This window comes from Vigna umbellata, chromosome 9 (genome assembly GCF_029865625.1).
Source record: "Vigna umbellata cultivar VRB3 chromosome 9, Vumbellata_1.0, whole genome shotgun sequence".
Taxonomy (NCBI): domain Eukaryota; kingdom Viridiplantae; phylum Streptophyta; class Magnoliopsida; order Fabales; family Fabaceae; genus Vigna; species Vigna umbellata.
Window position 1 is genome coordinate 8,845,859 of NC_142173.1, and position 22,216 is coordinate 8,868,074.

Consider the following 22,216-nt stretch of genomic DNA (forward strand, 5'->3'; position numbering starts at 1 on the left):
AAGCCAAGAAAACGAAATAGGCAACAAAAATTGGATCTTGTGGTTTTCTCTATTTTTTCAACTAAAGCTTTGATAATTGATAAATTTTTATGATTAAAGATAATTTGGAAAAAATATATCTTAAGATATTTTATTTGATATTGTTAAATTATTACCTTATTTAACTATATCAATAAATATCAAAAGATAATATTTGCTAAATCTTTTTTAATCTAACAAACATCTTTTGTAGTGAAACTTACTTGGAGATTTTCTTTCGATTAAATATTAGATTATTAATTTTTTAAATTATTATATAATATAATTAGATTATTAATTTTTAAATATGATAAAATTATTAAACCTACTGTTATTATATTTCAAAATATAATTTTAAATGAAACTAATAATTAAAATACTAATTATAAAACTTATAAAAAAAATGATTCATAAATACTTTTTGGAATTTTGAAATTTTTTAAAAATAATTTAAACAATTTGTAACGGTTTTAAATTTTCAATAAATATTAAATAATAATAAAATATAATATATTTTATGACAGGTTCTAACTGTTATAATATAATAAAATATTATAAAATAAAAGTAAATTTTGTAGCAGTTTTTAACTATTAGTATTCTTTTTCCTAATAATAATATTGACTGTTAAACTTTTTTTTTATATATGAAAATTTTATTTGTCACTAAATCTTGTAGTTTTTAACTTTCACAAACATTAAATTTTTTTTAGTGGGTGTGTGGTATTTTTAGGATGGCAACGGATTGGTACAAAACGAAAAGGCTTAATACCTGTTTTTGTCCCTCTTTATAAGGGAAATGTTCAATTTCGTCCTACCTTTTTCAAAAAGTTCAATGTGGTCCCACTTTGTGAAAAAAGTGTTCAAGTTAATCCTTTTTGGTCACGGCGTTAAATATTTAACGATCCTGTGCAACGTGGCTGTTTACCTTCATGACGTGGCAGTGAAAGTGTTTTTCATTAAAGTTGACGTGGCAGGAAGTGATTAAAAAATTGTGCTCCGGCCCCAATCTCATTTTCCTCCCATTTCCACCGATTTTCATCTTCTCGTTTTCACCATTGACGCCGAATCTTCTCGTTTTCCAGTCGCGTCGCTTTTGGTTCTCGTAGTGGCTCAGAGTAGTGGGGGAGGAGGAAGGTGGTGATGACGAAGATGAAGGTGGTGGTGGTGATGTGAAATTGGAGGTGTTACCTGCTGAGAGGTTGATGGCTTTGGTATCGGAGTTTGACGAAGAGTCAAATTCTTGAAAGGAATTCATGATCTGTAAGGGAAGGTATTATCGGATATTTGGATCTGCGATGTTCTTCGTTACTGTTTGGGAAGGGGTTGTTGTTTTTTGTTCAGTGACTTTGCGTGTTGGATAGACTGTAAAGCATAAAAAGCACATAAACCCAATTGCGTTTTATGTTTAATTTCAGCTAAATTCTAAAGAAACAGTATCTGAAAGTAACCCAATTCCCTTCTAACAAATATTCTTCAATTTTTTGGATTTCTGTTTCTCCTTCCTTTATGATCATAAATTAGTTTTTCGTTTTTTTTTATGGCAGAAGTTTTCAATAAAGATAGGTCTTTAATTCGACCTGTATATAACATTTATGTCAATTGCTACAGTGTTTGTTGTTAAAAACACATACATTAAATTGTATTAAACGTATATTTAATGCATTTGAATGAAATAATATCTTTTTCTTTTATATGTATATGAAAAATAAAAATCAAACAAAAACCTGAAAGGCAAACCCATTTAGATTAATGAAATTTCCATTTTGAACAAGATCAATCAGTTAGTATTATAAGATAATTATATTTCACGAATTTCCAATTTTTTTCCTGGTAAACAACTTATCCCTACCACTTTTTATTTCGGCCTAAGTGTTTAAAATAAAACTGCTTAATTAAATGTAAACATCATTTTGGCAATAGATGTAAGTCAATGTTGCTGAATGTTCTCACCAAATGTTTTCCATAAACTAGCACAGTTCATTATGAGACGGGGTTCATGAGATTCAAACTTCAGATTTTAAGTCCAATTACAGATGAGAGTAAAGAGTGAAATGTATTAAATTGAAGTTTTAAACATGGATACTGTTCACCATTGATAAGTAGCAGATTTATCCAAAGTGAATATGTTTTCCAGAACCAGAAATCAGAAGCATATGGAGTGGAATTGCAATATCTATGAACCATGTTCAACAGAGAACATGGGAGAACACTAACCCAGAAGAAAACTCTAACACGATTCCTTTGCAGACATAAAACTTAGATTTGCTTTAGCACACATATGTACATCCCTGACACAGGAGTAGCAAATGCTAAACAACACGATGGAATATCAAATTGCATGAGAGAAGACAGAGGGGATGAAACAAAAACCGCTCCCTATCTTAAAACAATGCAAATTACAATGGCAAAAGCATGACAGGACAAGGAATGAACTCGGCCAGCAAATTTGCATCTATGTGCTTTGTATGAATTGCTTCCATGCTAATAACTACCAAATCCAAGTTAAGGTCATCAGCAACATCACCAATGATAGCCGTTGGCTTGCTCCCTTCACCAAGCCTCTCTAGCAAATTATAGTCCTTCAACCCACCTGCATTTTTATCATCAAACACAACAACAAGTAAAAAACTAAGTGCATCACAGCGACCCACTTGTCTTGTACCCTCAAAGAGGTAGGGATTCCTATCCGTAATGGGCAAAAGCAGATGCTTGAATTCCGTGAAGGCCTTACTGGCCACGCTGACTTCGGGTTCCTGCGGCTTAGCGTTGGCTGAACCGGAAGCAAATGCCGAAATTAGCGATTTTTGAAAAATAAAAAAACAACATTGAGAAAAAAAAGATGAAAAATTCTACCTTTGTGAGCGATTCTGCGGAGCCTGGCGAATAGTGAGAGGCTGTGAGTTTTGGGGCGGAGAGTTGAAACAGTGTGAGGAAATCGACAACGGTTGGTTGGATATGGGAAGTTTTGGATATTCGCAGGGTTCAACAGGAACTGCGAGCAGGTAGTGAGTGAACGCCATCGAATGGAAGAAGAAGAATGAGAAAAAGGTGGCGGTGGTGGTGGTGCTAAGTTCACGGTGAGGGGTGTAAGGAGGGGAAGGAAGAAGATGAGATTGGGGCCGGAGCACAATTTTTTAATTCCTGCCACGTCAACTTTAATGAAAAACACTTTCACTGCCACGTCATGAAGGTAAACAGCCACGTTGCACAGGATCGTTAAATATTTAACGCCGTGACCAAAAAGGATTAACTTGGACACTTTTTTCACAAAGTGGGACCATATTGAACTTTTTGAAAAAGGTAGGACGAAATTGAACATTTCCTTTATAAAGAGGGACAAAAACAGGTATTAAGCCAAACGAAAATTTAACCCGTAACTCACATATTACCGCTATTGCTTAAAAAATATTTATAAATATTTTAAAATACGTCAATATATGCATATATCTACAAAAATTAAAAAATTATATATTTTATGTATTTTTAAAATAAAATTTAAATTAAATTACAATATATATATAATATAATATAAATTAAATTTTAATTTTTTAATTAAATTTAACCTAATTTTAATTTGCAAGAACAAAATTCCATATATAGAACTCCAAATTCATACATGCATTCAAACCCCAAGATATTGCAAGACCAAGAATCTCACAAATTTCCAAACAAGAAAAGAAGATCAAAAACTCAAAACTCGCTAGAAAAACCCTAATTGCAAGAACTCTAACCCTAAATCGTGAGAAACAACAACCCTAAATTCTCAATTTCAAAATTTTCAATCCTAAATAAGAACTTCCAATATTTCACCACAACCTGCAAAAAAAGTTAAAGAAAATTCAATCCCAAAATTGTGAGCCAAACGCAAGAATCGAACCCCTATGTTGCGAAGTCGCCACAAAACATAGAAGCTCCCTCCCTTTACAAGATGAACTAGAAAAAGGGAAGGGAGAGGAAACCTAACTCCTTGCGCAGTGAACCAACACGAAGGGAATGAGAATAACAAGAAGGGTCATGCGCCCTCACGAGGCATTAGGGAATAGGATAACGTCGATGGAAGTCGTGCCATCGCTGCATCGTCGTTTTCCCCAAGCTCAGTTGTCTGCGCGAGAAGAGATAAAGAAAAAGCTTGAAGCTTTTCAGTTTGCTAGCGAAAAATTTAAAAGAGAAGAGATTGGAAAAATAAATTCTGAATAGAGTTTATGAGAGAAATCAACCATTGGGCAATTGATATTTTTAATTAGAGTTACGAAATTTTTAATTGAAATATTTTCCCTTTTTTTAAGAGTAATAAAAAGAAAACTTAATTTTAAAAGATATAAATTAAATTATTATTATTATTTTTTACGGGGTAACAGGTACCTGTAGATCGAATAGTATAATATCTACACCCGATCCGTTTAGAAACAGGTATTAAAATACCCGCTATCCACTACCCGCGGATAATAAATATCCTACCCGCTACCTACTACCCGCAGATAATCCATGGATAGTAACTACCTGCCGCAGATTTTACCCGCGAATAATTGTACCCGCATATTTTTTTTGTCATCCCTAAATATTTCTTTTAGGCATTGAAAAAAATCTCGATCCTTTACATTCGTAAAAAACTGTTATTTTGTTGATATAAATTTCTTAAAAATATGTAACTTTAATTAAAATTAAGAAGCAAAATTAATAAACTATTATTAATATATAGAGAGAGAAATTAGTAATTTATATACAAAAATTAGGATTGAATAAAGATATTGCTTATCTTTAATGAAGTGATGAATTGTCTAAATAAATTAAGATATGATAAATAAGTTACACATGGTTTGGATTTTAGTCTTTTTACCACAAGGGAACAAGGCATTGAATTTGGTTTGAATTTTAGTCTTTTTTTTACCACAAGAAATAAAAAAGACATTTCATTGAGTGCAAATGAATTTTTAAACCAAAATACAATATTAGATGGTTCAATTGATAGATACAAAATCTGAAAAAAATAGTAAAAAATTATACATAACAGGCTAGGCTTGATTTCTCAAACATTTTTTTACTAATGACTAAATTTACTTCGGTAAAGAATTTATTGGCAATTATTGCTGCAAAAAATTGAAGTTTACAACAATTAAATATTAACAACTTATCTATTTAAAGAAGTATATAAGTTACTAGTATAGAAAATGTCTTTAACGTCACCCTTTAGACGTTCGACCCATGAATATACCACGTAAAAAATGATCGGTGACACTTCTGTAAATAAGTTAATGTTGTAGACGTCCGACCTGGCTTGTCTCCGACGTCTGATGTCTCTATAGATGTCCAACCCAAATATTGAATGCCTAATGACCTGATAGGTAGTTGAAAAGTTGCCCTGATCCAATACTTTAGACATCCGAGACCCCATGTAGGACGTCTGAGGTCCCTATAGTCGTCTGAGCCCCTATGTCGGACGCCTAATAACCTGACAGGGTAGTTGAAAAGTTGCCCTGATCTAATGCTTTAGACATCCGGGCCCCCATGTCGGACGTCTAAGGTCCCTATAGACGTCCGAGCCCCTATGCCGGACGCCTAATGACCTGACAGGGTAGCTGAAAAGTTGCCCTGATCCAATGCTTTAGACGTACGGGCCCCCTTGTCGGACGTCTAAGGTCCCTATAGACGTTCGAGCCCCTATGTCAAACACCTAATGACCTGACAAGGTAGTTGAAAAGTTTCCTATTCCATTGCTTTAGACGTTTGGGCCCCTATGTCGGACGTCTGATGTCCCTATAGACGTCCGGGCCTCAGATATCGGATGTATATAGCCTCCGCCAAAATTAAATTTTAAATAGACATAGACGTCTGATGTCTCTATAGATGTCCGATGGGAGAGGGCCCCGACGTTTAAGGTGTTTTATTACACTTTGCGCGAACTCGGGGCAGTTACGAACACTATTCATCATCTTCCTCCTCGCTTTTTCTCTCTCGGCTTTGGATTTTCCAAGTGCATTTTCTCTCTTTTGGACCGTTTAAGCTTCGTTTTGCTCCGCTTAAATTAGTCTTTGATGAATTATCTTCCATTTGAACCGATTAAAATGAGTTTTCGTTGTGTTTTGGTGTAGTTTTGCTCATTTCCTTGGGTGGCGATTTCTTGCTGATGAGTGCATATTTATGCCCACATTTATGCTTTAAAATTCAAATTTTTGATGGGATAATAATGCTTAAATGGTTTATTTTAAGTGAATTTGTGATGAGTGGAATTGTTGGGTTTGGGAAATAACGAGACGTAAAAAGTGAGTTTTAGCGCAGAAATTATTCTTGGATGTTCTAATGTTTATTTGTGCAGCTGAGAATGTAAGTTTTATTGGTCCAAATGGCAATTCAAGGCCCAAAATCAAATTTTATTTGGAAAATTCAGAATGGGCTAAAGTGCAAATAGAGGAAATTTCAGGGTATTTGTGCAATTTTGGAAAGTCAGAAAATCTAAAAGATAAAATTCAGTTGTTGAATTTAATTTGGGAATATCAACAGAAAATATCATCCAAATAATTTTATCATTATGTAAATCTTTTAGTTATTTGGAAGATATAGGATATAAGATAGTTGAATTAATATCTATCAAATATTCTTTAAAACTGATTTAATCTAATGAATATTTGAAAGATATAATATATCAACAGAAAATATCTTATCAACAAACTATTCAGAGTTCAAGCCCAATCAAGCCTATATAAAGAGACCCAAGGGAGGCAGAAAAAGGGGACTTCACTTAATTCATTCTCTCATACTCCTCTCACTTTTCTTTCATCTTGTATTCAACTCCATTCATGTAGAGCTAAGCATCTAGGGCTATTCTGCTGTAATTCCATGACGGATTCTGAGGTTATGTTCAGTTAATGCAATTGTTTACTTTGATTATTGATTTAAGTTGTTCTCTCTATGTCTTTCATCTCTCTATCTTGTTAAAAGTAAAGATTTTTGCATCATAATGTGTTTGAATCTACATGCATATTGATTATATGAGTTTTAGGGTTTCTAGGTTTAAATTGAGAATCTACTTTGATTTAATTTAGGAACTTTCATATGATTAAATGGTTTTTACTATCAATTGAGAATGTACTTTGGTTGGTAGTAATAATTTCAACTATAATCAATTGAGAATTTACTTTGATTGATTAACTTTTAACTTGGTTAGGAGATTTAAGAATAGACACGATTAAACACAATAGAATTTGATTGAGAATGTACTTTGGTTGAATTCATTGTGAATAATCTAGAAAGGTTTTGCATTTGATTGAGAATTTACTTTGGTTAAATGCACGATCGCCCTCAAATTAATTAAGAATGTACTTTAATTAATTTGAAACTTAAAACATAATTAATTGAACAATTATTCGTGAATAACCAATGATGAATCTATCTTGAAAAAGCAGTGGAATTAACCTATTTAATCATAACCGTTTTTAAGTTTCTTATTTATTCTTTAAACATTCTTCAACCATTACTTTTATTCATAAGCATTGCATAACATTCATAAGAGTCAGATATTCGAAAGCAATTCCGTGTTCGTAGGGAGACGACTCAGGGTTACTTTAGTCCTATCTACTTTCTTGGATACTACTTGGCAATACTGAAGTTGCCTTGAAAATTAGTATTAATTTGATAGCTTCCACGACAACCTATCAAATTTGGCGCCGTTGCCGGGGAATACGGTTAGTATTTTGAATATTTAATTCTTATTTTTATTTTTATTTTTATTTTTATTTTTATTTTATCTTTATTTTTTTTACGCACATACATTTAATTTAATTTGAGTTATTTTGTAGTCTTTAGTCATTCTTGTTTTAGGAAAAATCTTTGTTCTTGTTTTTATTAAGAATTTCTTTTGAGAAATACTTGAGGCTAGTTTTAATACACTCTGGCTAGGAAAGACTTGGTACTTAAGTTGTCCATTGTGACACACCTCTCTTTCCTGGGAGTGGATCCAACAAGTCTCTCTTATCTCTTATTTGAAATCTTTCTCTAAAGCAAGAACAAAAGAAAAAGAGAAGTCAAGAGAAACAACTTCAAGCAGATTACGTAGTGCATGACCAGAGCTAACCCAGGAGAATTTTATCAAATTAACCCGGAAGTCGAAAGGAATTTGCGTAAGCTGCGGAGAAGATTGAAATTTGGGTGTTCTACTGAGGGAACACTTCCTACATCCGAAGTCATATCACCTTCATTATCTCCCATCACAAACATACCATCCAATCCTTTGCCTGATGCTAACCCAAACAATATGGCACAAAGAACCATCAGACAGTTAGCCACCTCCCAGAATACAGTTATCCGAAGTAACATTGAATACCCTAATGAGGAGTGGGAGTTGAGACCTGATCTGTTAAATGCGTTACCAAAGTTCAATGGGTTATCAAGGGAGAATCCACACAAGCAGTTAAGACAATTTCACATGTTGTGTGAAAATTTTAGATCTCCTAGGATCACAATAGATTGCCTTAAAATGAGAGCTTTTCCATTTACTCTTCAAGGAACAACTCAAGATTGGTGGTATTATCTCTCTGCACGAATTAAAAATTAGGAAACTATTGAAAGACTCTTTCCTGAGAAGTATTTTCCTGCATCTAGATTATCAGCTATCCGCAAAGAAATTCAAGATATAAGACAGAGAGATAGAGAGAATCTTAGTGAATATTGGGAAAGATTCAAGAAACTATGCTCTTCATGCCCTCAACTCCAAATGGAAGATTTTATTCTAAGCTTTTATGAAGGCTTAAGTCCTACTGATAGGTCATGGGCAGATGCTGCAAGCGGAGGATCTTTCTTAGACAGGTCACCAGAAGATGGTATAGATCTAATAAAACGAAAGGCAGTAGACAATCAACAGTATGACACAAGAGAAAATTCAGTGACTTTGCTGAAGGGAGTGCATGAAATTGAAAATGGTGCAGTTGATGGGAAGAAGATAGATGAAAGATTAAATAAGCTAGAAAGAAAACTCGATCACATTGCAAGCTTGTTCAAAACCTCAACTCCACAAATTGCTAAGAAGTGTGGAATTTGCATTTCAACTGACCATTATACTGATGAATGTCCTAGCTTGGTGGAAACCACTGTGGAAAATCCATCTCAAGTTTTTGCTGCAAACATGATTGGAGGAAATAGACCATACCAGAATTATCATGACTCATCCTCCAATAGGTATCAGCAGAACATGCAACCTTATGTTGCACCTTAACAAAGGCAGCAATCTCAACCTGAAATGTCACTACAAGATTTCATGAAAACAATACATGAGCAAAATTCAGAAATCAAGAAATCAATTGTAGATTTGACTCAGAGGGTCTAAAAATTAGAGGCTAAGGAATCAAACAAACTGTCTGCACAAACAGTGATCAACCCGCAAAATGTAAGTGCTATTACTTTGAGAGCGGGTAAGCAAGTAGAAAACCCTGAAGGAGCCCAAGAGGATGAAGATAAGGAGAAAGAAGGAACGCAAATTGATGACAATGGAGGACCGAGTGAACCACCACCTGAGACTACCATTGATAAATCCAGGTTAGTATCTTCTAACTCTTCTTCTAAAAATTCTTCTTCATCTTATTCTCCACCTCCTCCATATCCAAATCGGTTGAAGCCGAGAAACAAAAAAATGAAGGAATTAGATCAAGAGATCTTAAATACTTTCAAAAAGGTGGAGATCAATATTCCCTTGCTAGATGCTGTTCAACAAATCCCTAAATACGCCACGTTTTTGAAAGAAATTTGTACAAATAGAAGGCGTTTTAGGGATAATGAGGTTGTGAATTTGGGAAGGAATGTGTCAAGCTTGATTAAGAAGCATATTGAAATACCGCGAAAATGCAAAGATCCAGGTATGTTTTCTGTTCCATGTGTTATTGGAAATTCAAAGTTTGACAATGCCATGCTAGATTTAGGGGCTTCCATAAATGTAATGCCTTTATCAGTGTTTACTTCTCTATCTCTGGGACCTCTTAAGACTACTGGTGTGGTCATTCAACTGGCCAACCGTAGCACAGTTAACCCTGCAGGTGTGCTTGAGGACGTCCTTGTCCAAGTAGACAAATTAATTTTTCCTGCAGATTTTTATATCTTGGACATGAAGGATGATGAAGGAATCAATCCAACAACTATTATCTTGGGAAGACCCTTCATGATGACAACACGAACCAAGATAGATGTGCATGCAAGATCATTGACAATGGAGATAGGAGACGAGAAGGTGCGGTTCAACGTGTTGGAAGCTGGGAAGCACCCGATTAAAGATCATTCTTTGTTTTGTATTGACTTATCAAGTGATGTTGTAAACAATTTTTCTTTTTTAAATATGTCGTCCCTAATTTTGGACGAAAAAGGAAACTGTAAAGCAGGTGATATTGAGGACGCGATATTAATAGATGATACCTCTGTGGCGTCCGAGTGTGATGTTGAGGTGGCTAAGAATACCTTAGGCAGTAAGATGTTGCCATCTGTGGTACAGCCACCCATTTTGGAGAAGGATGCTAAACTAGTGAGACAACCTCAAGGAAGACTAAATCCTCAACTGATGGGGGTTGTAAAGAAGAAGGACACCAAGTTGCTACAAAAAGATCTTATATATTCAAATTCTGACAGCACTTGGATGGGCCCTATACATGTGGTTTCCAAGAAATATGGAATCACAATGGTCAAGAACGAGAAGGACAAGTTGACTCCTATTCAAGACAAAAGTGGGTCACATAATTTAGTAGTTGACCATCTTAGTAGGATTGAAAAGGGAAAAGATAACATTCCTATCCAGGATGATTTTTCCAATGAAGTCCTACTAGCATTCCTTCCACCATGAAGGAGGTAAGTTCCCTCATACTTTTTCTTTGCATTTTATATATAAGGCATACATTGAGGACAATGCATAGTTTAAGTGTGGGGATGTGGGGAAACAATTAATTTTGTTCCCTATTTTGTTTTTTTTAAATAAATATTTGCATTGGATTTGAGAGTTTGAATCAGTAACTCGAATGATCATGAATTCAAGAAAAAAAATGAGTCATGTTGATATGAGTGGATTGCTTCTATGATTTGCTGATTGAGTTGACTTAAGAATTTCTTAATTAAAATCTTTTGTGAAAGAAATTTGAACCGTGTGAATTTTGAGCCTAATGTTAAGGATGGACCACCATGTGCCATACCTATTTTTCTTGTGTGAATTGCCCATGTTTTGTTGACACTCTAATTGTTAGCTTGATTCTGTGTTGTGCAACTAAGGAGAATATGCATGATTTGATATGATTGAGGCATTTCTTGTTTTAGCTACTTGGCCAAATAAACGTGTCCTAACATTAATCCATTGGAACCCTCTTTAAGCCTTAAGCCTATTTTTCTTGTTTTCAGTCATTGTCAAATAAAAAAAAAAGAAGAAAAATCATGTGTTCCTTACCTTAGGAAAGAAGAAGGAGTAATGGATTCTGTTAGAAGTAAAGTGAGCAATAAGTGTGTGGGTGAGTACCTCACCCACAAAATAACAATTAAAAAAGCAAAAAGGAAGATGAAAAGTTGGAGTTTTCAAAAGAAAAAAAAAGAAAAAGAAAAAAAATCTTCCTTAAAAGAGCAAGAAATAGAGTTGTTTTTGAAATCAAGTGTCATTACTCTTTCTATATCGATTTCAAAAGCTCAGAAATTCCAAGAAAATTTCCTACGTTTGCCTTGGCCTCAATACAACCTTTAAAAAGTCCTCATGATCAATAATTGCATGTTTTCTGAAGTATGTGAATGATAGAGTCTTGTTAATATCAAGAGTGTCTACTTAAATGGGTATTTTGAGTGTAAATACAAACCAAAAACACTTGAGAGAGTTGAGGAGAAATAGATACATGTTGACTTGAGTGTTGTCTTTCATATTTGATTTTCTTGGGAATTCAAAAAGGTTAACTCATGTGTGAAGAATAAAGTGATTCCATTTGCATGTCCATGACAAAGTAATGCCTAAATGATTGATCTATGTCTAGTGCTACTCATTCTTTTGATCCAAATGCAAATATGGAATAAAATGACTCAGAACAAAGTCTTGAAATTAATCAATTTTGCCCAGGAGTGCAAAAGGATAACTGTGGGGTGTGATGAGTGCATATTTATGCCCACATTTATGCTTTAAAATTCAAATTTTTGATGGGATAATTGTGCTTAAATGGTTTATTTTAAGTGAATTTGTGATTATTGGAATTGTTGGGTTTGGGAAATAAAGAGACGTAAAAAGTGAGTTTTAGCGCAAAAATTATTCTTGGATGTTCTAATGTTTATTTATGCAGCTGAGAATATAAGTTTTATTGGTCCAAATGGCAATTCAAGGCCCAAAATCAAATTTTATTTGGAAAATTCAGAATGGGCTAAAGTGCAAATAGAGGAAATTTTAGGGTATTTGTGCAATTTTGGAAAGTCAGAAAATCTAAAAGATAAAATTCAGTTGTTGAATTTAATTTGGGAATATCAACAGAAAATATCTTCCAAATAATTTTATCATTATGTAAATCTTTTAGTTATTTGGAAGATATAGGATATAAGATAGTTGAATTAATATCTATCAAATATTCTTTAAAACTGATTTAATCTAATGAATATTTGAAAGATATAATATATCAACAGAAAATATCTTATCAACAAACTATTCAGAGTCCAAGCCCAATCAAGCCTATATAAAGAGACCCAAGGGAGGCAGAAAAATGGGACTTCACTTAATTCATTCTCTCATACTCCTCTCACTTTTCTTTCATATTGTATTCAACTCCATTCATGGAGAGCTAAGCATCTAGGGCTATTCTGCTGTAATTCCATGATGGATTCTGAGGTTATGTTCAGTTAATGCAATTGTTTACTTTGATTATTGATTTAAGTTGTTCTCTCTATGTCTTTCATCTCTCTATCTTGTTAAAAGCAAAGATCTTTGCATCATAATGTGTTTGAATCTACATGCATATTGATTATATGAGTTTTAGGGTTTCTAGGTTTAAATTGAGAATCTACTTTGATTTAATTTAGGAACTTTCATATGATTAAATGGTTTTTACTATCAATTGAGAATGTACTTTGGTTGGTAGTAATAATTTCAACTATAATCAATTGAGAATTTACTTTGATTGATTAACTTTTAACTTGGTTAGGAGATTTAAGAATAGACACGATTAAACACAATAGAATTTGATTGAGAATGTACTTTGGTTGAATTTATTGTGAATAATCTAGAAAGGTTTTGCATTTGATTGAGAATTTACTTTGGTTAAATGCACGATCGCCCTCAAATTAATTAAGAATGTACTTTAATTAATTTGAAACTTAAAACATAATTAATTGAACAATTATTCGTGAATAACCGATGATGAATCTATCTTGAAAAAGCAGTGGAATTAGCCTATTTAATCATAACCGTTTTTAAGTTTCTTATTTATTCTTTAAACATTCTTCAACCATTACTTTTATTCATAAGCATTGCATAACATTCATAAGAGTCAGATATTCGAAAGCAATTCCGTGTTTGTAGGGAGACGACTCAGGGTTACTTTAGTCCTATCTACTTTCTTGGATACTACTTGGCAATACTGAAGTTGCCTTGAAAAGTAGTATTAATTTGATAGCTTCCACGACAGCCTATCACTTGTGTTTTGGGCAGCGTTTTCCACTCCTCCAATTCCTCCACTACGTTTGTAATCGGTTAAAAAGGTTATCATTCTTGTTTAAAAGTTTTTGTCTATGCATGTTATTGGCTTTTCGGTATGCATGTTTTTGGCATTTGGATATTTCGAATATGCCTGTTATTAACTTTCGAATTTGCATGTTGTTGGCTTTTGGATATATACATGTTATTGACTTTTGTGTATGCATGTTATTGGCCTTTGCGTATGCATGTTATTGGCTTTTGAATATGAATGTGATAAAGTTTTGTTGTGTTGTTATGATTGGTATGTTAGATTATTAGTATCTAATTGAGTGAAACTTAGTTCCTATTTGAAATTTAACATAAACGATTAATCTTTTAATCGTTTGTGTTAAATTTTGAATTGTCTGATTGGACAGTTTGGGAAAATTATTTTTCATAATTTGCTATAACATGTACATTGGAGTTTATGGATACGATTGATAAAATTTCAATTCAGATTATTTGTGTTGTTCTCCGGATGCATATTTGGTTGTGGTCATCCTTGATCACTCTCATTTCGTGTATTTCAGAGAACAATGCGAAATGCTGCCGAAATGTTATCAAATTTATGATGTTAAACTTCTTTGCATGTGTCTTAGCAAATTATGAAAAATAATTTTTCTGAATGGGTAGGGCATATCCTTGTGAGAGTTAAAAAATTGAAACTGATGAAGTATATTACGAACATAGTATGGATCGAAGCTGGATGAATGATCGTCGCATCAATGAAGAATATGAGAAGGGTGTTTCAGAGTTCTTACAATATATTGAACAAAATGCTAAGTCTGTGAACGAGACATATTTTTTTCATTATGTTCGTTGTCTTAATCAAACATTCCAAGACTTAGACAATATGTGTGATCATCTATTCATGTTCGGCATAATGAGAACTTATACCGTTTGGACTTGGCATGGAGAAGTACTGGACCATCCTACCACGTCACAAGGAACATATTATGTGGAAGAATGGATGAGTGATCATTTAGAGGACATGATACGTGATGTTGGTGAAGGTAATTTTGGAATAGCTAATTTGTATGATTCTCTTAAACATGATTCAGAGTAACCGTTGTTTCCAGGATGCCCCAACTTTACACATCTGTCTGCAACTTTGAAGTTGTTTAGTGTAAAAGCAAGGAATGGATGGACTAATAAAAGTTTCACAAAGTTGTTGAAGTTGTTGAAGGAGATGCTTTCAGAAAATAATACTCTACCCATTCTTCATTACGAGGCCAAGAAAATATTATGTCTAATGGGACTCGAATATCAAAAGACACAAGCTTGTCCTAATGATTGTGTTTTGTACATAAAGGAGTTTGCTTCACTAAAGTCTTGTCCAACGTGTAGTTTATCCCATTTTAAAAAGAAAAATGACAAAAACACTAGTGATGAAGGTAATGATGGTGCACCTGCTAAGGTGATGTGGTATTTGCCTATAATATCTAGGTTCAAACGTATGTTCTCTGTTAAAGAAGATGCAAAGAACCTTAAATGGCCGCTGTTGGAAGAAAGTGCGATAATCTTCTTCGACACCTAACTGATTCACCACAATGGAAGAAGATCGATGAAACATTTCCAGAATTTGGTGCAGATCCAAGAAACTTAAAGACTTGCACTTGCAACTGATGGTATGAATCCTTATGGGAACTTAAGTAGCAAACACAGTTCATGGCCAGTTATGTTGATGATATATAATCTTTCTCCATTATTGTGCATGAAGAGAAAATATGTGATGTTGTCCATGATGATATCCGATCCTAGACAACTTGGAAATGACATTGATGTTTACTTGAAACCTTTAATTGATGATTTGAAAATGTTGTGGGAAGAAGGGGTAGAAGTGTTCAATTTTGATGTTTAAGAATCTTTTCGTTTGCGTGCAATTTTTTTTTGCACTATAAATGATTTCCCAGCATATGGAAACTTAAGCGGTTATAGTGTAAAAGGTCATTTTGCATGTCCCATTTGTGAAGAAAACACTAGTTACCTTCAGCTGAAGCATGGTCAAAAGACAGTATATACAAGACATCGAAAATTCCTTACTCGTAGTCACCCTTACCGTAGATTGAAAAAATCATTTAATGGAAGTGCTGAGGATGAGGTTGTGTGCAGACCCCACAATGGTGAAGAAGTGTACAACGAAGTCAAAAACATTGACATTGTCTTCGGAAAACATCATAAAAGTACATTTGCAAAAAACATTTGGAAAAATGATCAATATTTTTTAATCTTTTGTACTGGTGTAAACTTGATGTTAGACATTGTATAGATGTCATGCACGTGGAAAAAAATGTTTGTGACAGTGTCATTAGAATTTTATTAAACGTGAAAGGAAAGACAAAAAACGGAATAAAAGCACGACAAGATTTGGCTGACATGGGAATCTGTTCTGAGTTACATCCACAGTCAATTGGAAGACGCACCTATCTGCCCCCAGCATGTCACACTCTTTCTAAAAAAGAAAAACAAAGTTTTTGTAACTCTTTAAGAAGTGTGAAGGTTCCACAAGGTTATTCTTCAAATATTAGTAACTTTGTTGCTATGCAAGAGTTAAAGTTAGTTGGTTTAAAGTCTCACAATTTTCATGTATTGATGCAACAATTGTTACCAACTGTTATTCGAGACATATTACCTGCTTCTGTTAGAGGTATTCTGACACATCTTAGTTTGCTCTTTAATTCCATTTGCAAGAAAGTTGTTGACCCTAGAGGTTTAGATCAATTGGAAAATGAAGGAATAAGAATACTGTGTGCATTGGAGATGTATTTTCCACCTTCTTTTTTTGATATCATGGTTCATTTGATTGTTCATCTAGTAAAAGAAATTCGAATATGTGGATCGATTTTCTTAAGGTGGATGTACTCTGTTGAAAGATACATGAAGATCTTAAAGGGATATGTCAAGAATCAGTATCGACCAGAAGCTTCAATCATAGAGCGATACTTTGCAGAAGAAGCCATTGAATTTTGTTCAAGTTATATGCCAAGTGTTGAACCAGTGGGTCTTCCTAAGAGTAGACATGAAGGAAAATGTGAAGGTAAGGGTGTTCGAGGTGTGGGAATTGAGTGTGTTAGTAGAAAAGAAGTTGATCAAGCTCATTTGTACATCTTAAACAACATTGTTGATGTGATTCCTTACATTTCTGAACACGTTAATGAAATGAAGGCAACATACCCAAGAATGAGTGAAAAATGACATCTTAATGAACATGTCAAAACCTTCTTATAATGGTTTAAGAAAAAAATTTATGCGAGTCCATATGTTTCTGAAAGTCTATTGAGGCTATCTCGCGGGTCAAACATAGATGTCATTACATATGATGGGTACTATATAAACAATACATCTTTTCAGACAAAGGTTGAAGATGACACAAGTAGAGTTCAAAATAGTGGGGTTACACTACAAGCTGAGACTGTGCATTTTGCTAGTTCTAAAGACAAAAATCCAATCACAACATCCATGAGTTATTTTGGAATAATACAAGAAATATGGGAAGTTGATTATGTCAATTTTAGAGTCCCAATTTTCAAGTGTGAATGGGTTGATATCAATTCCGGTGTCATGACAGATGACTTTGGTTTCACATTGGTGGACCTCAACAAGATGAATTACACTGATGAACCATTTATTATGGCTAGCCAAGCAAGACAAATATTCTACGTAAATGATCCAGCAAATAAAAAATGGTCTAGTTTTGGAAGGAAAAAAATGCACGACTATGATGATGAAGATTCTCTTGATCTTAAGACAACATCTGTTGCATCAAGACCCATTGAAGACAAGGTCGATGACGTAGTCGATGACATCCACGCAATTCGTAGTGATCACAATGAAGGGATCTAGGAGAAAACAATATCTTAATAGGTTTTGTGATATTTTTTTAGTCACTTTAAATGTTGTCTTATTCATCACATTTGATTTATATATTTTGCAGGTATGTCGACCTCAGGATCAGGACGTCGTCGATCTGTCACACGATTGCCAGAAGTGACATCCCAACGCGTTGATGGACAAAGGAGACATGTTGACATTGATCCCAGATCAGGTGTGCCATCAGGGCCAAATGGTGATAGGTTTATGAGTTATTTGGGTGTATTAGCAAAAACCATGTGTCTATCCTTCTTAATTCTTGGGAGGATGTCCCAGAGGTCGACAACAACCTTTTATGGCAAGATATTCAGGTATGTATACTTAAAATAATTTTTATATTCTCTTTTCTCTTATAGGTTTATGTCATTAACATGTTCTTTATTTTAAACAGAAAAATTATGAAATTCCAAACACTGCTCCGCTTAGAAAGAAAGTGTTGTCCCATGTAGCTACCAGATGGAGGGATTTCAAGACAAGACTGACATGTGTATATGTCTTTGGAGACAGACAACATGAGAGTCCATGGGAACACTAAAATTTCACACAGGAGGAGTGGATGCAATTCCGTGCGTCTAGAGAGTCTGGCGACTGGCAGGGTTGTCTGTTAACATCTACAGAGTCTTTAGTTAATGCAATTCCTTATGATTTTACACTTATGAATATACATGGTTTCACAGGGTAAAAGGTTAGCCGCCTAGGAAAGGCAAAGGCTAAATGATGCACCACACGTGTTATCACGAGGTGGTTATGCAAAACTTGAGAAAAAGATGAGGAAGACTCGAGCAGAGGCCTTAGGACTTAAGTCCCCCGACCTAGCACCTGCACCTGCTAGGTACGAGCTATGGAAGACTGCTCGTACTAAATCTGATGGGAGAATGATATTGTCCTCAGCTGCCTTGATATCACAAAAAATTGTAAGTTTAAACCAAAGCATTGTTTGATTGTGTATTTATCATGCTTCTTACAAAGTTTTCTTATATGCAGGATGAGTTGGTTGAGCAGAAAACTCAGGGGACATTTGTTGGCCAAGGTAGGGACGATATTCTAACAACGGCCATTGGAAAGCCCGAGCACGCAGGACATGTACGTGGAGTTCCTGGGGCGATTGGTCTTCGTGACTACTTTGACCCTACACAAAAAACCACTTAATCCATGAGTCAGGAGCCATTGAGGAAGATGAATCTTTAGTGGGAGGAAAGGCTCAACCAAACATGAGATCAATGGAGCAACGATTCATGGAGCAACTACAAGAACAAAACGAAATTCAAAGAGCGCTTGAAGAGAAGTTGCATTCCATGACGCAGCCCACCATGGGGTTGCCCACTGAAGCTCCCACACCACCTAAGGTCAACACTACAGGATCATGCTCTGTTGTTGAGCCTACTAAGCATAGTGGTCAGTATGAGTTGTTGGTTGATGGGGATCTCCCATGCATTGTGGCTGTCCGATGAGTACTTCAGGAAGGACAGATTGTGCATGGTGTTCCCCTATTACCCCAGCACGTGCGTGTGACAATTGACGAGGTTCGGGATCCCCAGGCTCAGGTGCCCTTACCCACTTTAGAAATTCATTTTGTTGGGGATGCCATAGGAACATTTATAGCCTGGCCTAGAGCATTGATCATGTCACACATTGCTACACCACAGGTATAATATTTTTATTATTAGTCTTTGTATGTTAAATTTAAAAATATTTATTGATAACTTTGAAATTTTTATGTTCAGTTCATACGTCCCCACAAGCAGCCAATCCATCAGTCAGACATAGATGAAGATGATGACGTGGCTGAAGCGAAGGATGATCCTCTAGCAAAGCTCATGACAAAATTACCCAGGTTGAACAGAGGACCACTAGAAGTGTACTGGGATAATAGAGTATTTGGCATCCCCCCTCATGTCCCAGTATATATCACATTCAATGATGCACTAGAGATCATTGAGGGAGACAGGATGTTGAATATTTCCATCCTTCAACTATGGTGCATGTAAGATAGTTAATTTTGTCTTCCATATTAAACTTATTTACATTCTTAGTAACAACTTAACTTTGTTGGTTTAGGTACTTGGACACAGTCATTGTAGACCAAGGTCGGTCTTCCATGTACGAATTTGTTGAACCCCAGACCATCCAACCATATAGTAACACAATTGAGAGCAAACAAAAGTATTTGGAAACATGGATGGCTGAGTCAAACAAAGACATATACTTTGTGCCATACATTGATGGGATGGGTTGCTTGATGTAAAATTTCATTAAAGTTTTCTTAATTAGTTTACTAACTATTTATGAATCATGATAGGTCTCATTGGCAGCTGATGCTCATCATTCCCAAACAATGTAAAATTGTATGGTTTTGTTCGCTGCACAGAAAAATGAAAAATGACTTAAGAAACATGCTTCAAGGGTAAGTGTTTCTCTTTTTATGTTTCAAATTCATTTTGACCTTCGCATTTTATGATAAATATAGTTATATTAATATTACCTTGTGTTTTCAATTTAAATATAGTAATAGGTAAAAATCGAGGTCAGTTAGTATTCGTTCTGTATCCAAAGGTTGTAAGTCATTTATAGTTCTAATTTATTTTACTAGTTATTGAATGATCTAAATGCTTGACTATTTAGTTTGTCATTTTAGTGTAACAAGTAGCTAGATTCATGGGAATGTGGGTACTATATCATGTCTTGGATTAAGACCATCATTCGAGTTGTCATTACAGATGACTGGAATGAGGTAATGATGCTTAACTTATTTAGATTCTTAGTTTCTAACAACTTAACTTTTTTGTAAGATAGGTACATAATGCATCTTTCTTCATTTTGCAGCGCTTCAACAGTACATCTTATATACCAGACGACACAATTAAGAAGATAAGACATGAGTGGACAACTTATCTTCTGCAAAGATGGACATAGATAGGAAGATTTATTATTGTTGTTCAACATATTTGGATTTAGTTTAACTTTAACTTTTGATAGTTTGGGTTTTGGATTGTTTTTTACTACTTTGTTAAATTGAAACGAGTTGATATATAATATTACAATGTTCTGGGACAATTTTATCCTTTTCAGGTGTGGTTTTATTGCAAAAATAAATAAATTTTTTTAAAAACAATACCCCCTAGACGTCTATTAATGCAACATCGGACGTCTATAGACGTCAGTCAATGTATTCAGAGACATCTAATGAATTAAAGAGGCCAAATTCGTTCCAGGGTCTTAGACGTCCGACCTTCACAAGTTGGACGTCTATATAGATGTCCGACTAAACAGGTCGGATGTCCCATCAACGTCACCCTTATAGACGTCCGACACGGGTCGGACGTAAAAAGTCCAAAATAACGGATGTCTAAAGTGATTTCTGCACTAGTGTGTGTAAGGACCTAGAAAATAAAGTATTAAAGTAGATATGTGTATTAAAATAATGAGCCGAATATTTTATTTTAAAATAATCTTATGATATAAATAAATTTTTTTAAAGCTCGTCTCATTATCTAAATAGATGTTATCTCTCTAAAAACATTATTCTCTTATCTTTCTCTCACATCTCTCTAACTTTTCTCACACTTTGAGTATCTGTTCGACGATCAAGAGGTGTCTAGGCGATCCTGACGTTGGGGACTACCATTCCTACCGATCAATTTCTGGATTTGAGTCAGTAAGTTAAAAACCCTTTTCTTCTTAGTTTCTAGGGTTCTTGATTCTGCACGGTGATTCAATTTTGCATGAACCAAGAATCCCTTCCTTGTATCTTAGTTCTATTACAGTTCTAAGGTTGGTTTCTAATCACCAATAGGTGATTTGTAGGTGTTTTAGAAATTCCTTGCGTTGCAAACTATCTACGGAGCGTTCTTTGAGTTTTGGGCAGTCAAATTAAAGGTAAGGGAAGCTGGTGTTTTAGTTTAATTTGAGTTATAAAGTATGTGTTTTATTATGGAAATTTAATGTGTGTTAACTTTGATGCTTGATTGGTGTGTTGTTGTAGTCAGCATGTTTGATTGGGGGAAAATGATAATATGAATTGTGGTTATATATGATTATTGGATTGTGTGTGTGTGGTTGAATTGGTGAAGGATGATTGTATAAAAGTATTATAGTAGAGAGAAATCTGTTTGAGAATGTGGGAGTAGTGGTTGGTGGTGACTTATAAGAGTTTTGTGTGAAAATTGGGAACTTGAGTAGTGATATTTTGATGGGGTGTGTTGAAGAAAATCTGAATGGTTGGGATCTGTAATGAGGTCAATTGTGACTTGTCTTGACCTCTATTTTTCTTACTTTTGAGCTGAAAATGGATAAATTCATATTTCGTCTATAAGTTGTGAATTGTTAGTTTTTGAAGCTTGAATTGATTAGTAAACACTTTAGAATGATGGTAATAAGGTTTCGAAACACTTGTTCAAGTCTAAGTAGGTATATAACATAATTTAGGAAGATTAGAAGTAGGACAAAATCTTTGGAATTGGTAAATTCTGGGTAGGTTGGGGAATTCAGCAGAATTTGTGCTGCAGATTATGCAGACTCGCTGAGCGAGTGGAGGTTGGCTTACTGTTTGATGATTCGCACAACGAGAAGGTGCGTTGAGCGAGTGGTTGAGGTTTGGGAGCACTGTCAATTTTATTCGATCAGCGAATGGGTGCGCTCAGCGAGTGAGTTGGGAGTCTGGACCATTGTCTAGAC

At 34.6% G+C, this 22,216-nt stretch overlaps 1 protein-coding gene and 1 pseudogene across 2 annotated transcripts; one reads left to right on the forward strand and one right to left on the reverse strand.

Moving 5' to 3' along the window:
* Nucleotides 1-2,376: 2,376 nt before the first annotated feature.
* On the reverse strand, nucleotides 2,377-3,038 carry LOC148192466 (uncharacterized; annotated as a pseudogene). The gene is made up of 2 exons (XR_015782418.1): nucleotides 2,872-3,038; nucleotides 2,377-2,788 (listed from the first exon to the last, which is right to left on the reverse strand). The product of XR_015782418.1 is annotated as an uncharacterized LOC148192466 (transcript).
* Nucleotides 3,039-19,164: 16,126 nt separating this feature from the next.
* Nucleotides 19,165-19,787, forward strand: LOC148192467 (uncharacterized). The gene is made up of 3 exons (XM_088099208.1): nucleotides 19,165-19,188; nucleotides 19,267-19,526; nucleotides 19,601-19,787. The coding sequence occupies exons 1-3, from the start codon at nucleotides 19,165-19,167 to the stop codon at nucleotides 19,785-19,787; spliced, it is 471 nt and encodes a 156-aa protein (XP_087955334.1).
* Nucleotides 19,788-22,216: the final 2,429 nt, after the last annotated feature.

Bases quoted from the DNA above. Each gene is read 5' to 3' on its own strand.
- LOC148192467 (XM_088099208.1), top strand. From the start codon at position 19,165: ATGTCACACATTGCTACACCACAG. The intron at 19,189-19,266 runs GTATAATATTTT...TTTTATGTTCAG, and splicing joins CACACATTGCTACACCACAG to TTCATACGTCCCCACAAGCA. The intron at 19,527-19,600 runs GTAAGATAGTTA...TTGTTGGTTTAG, and splicing joins ATCCTTCAACTATGGTGCAT to GTACTTGGACACAGTCATTG.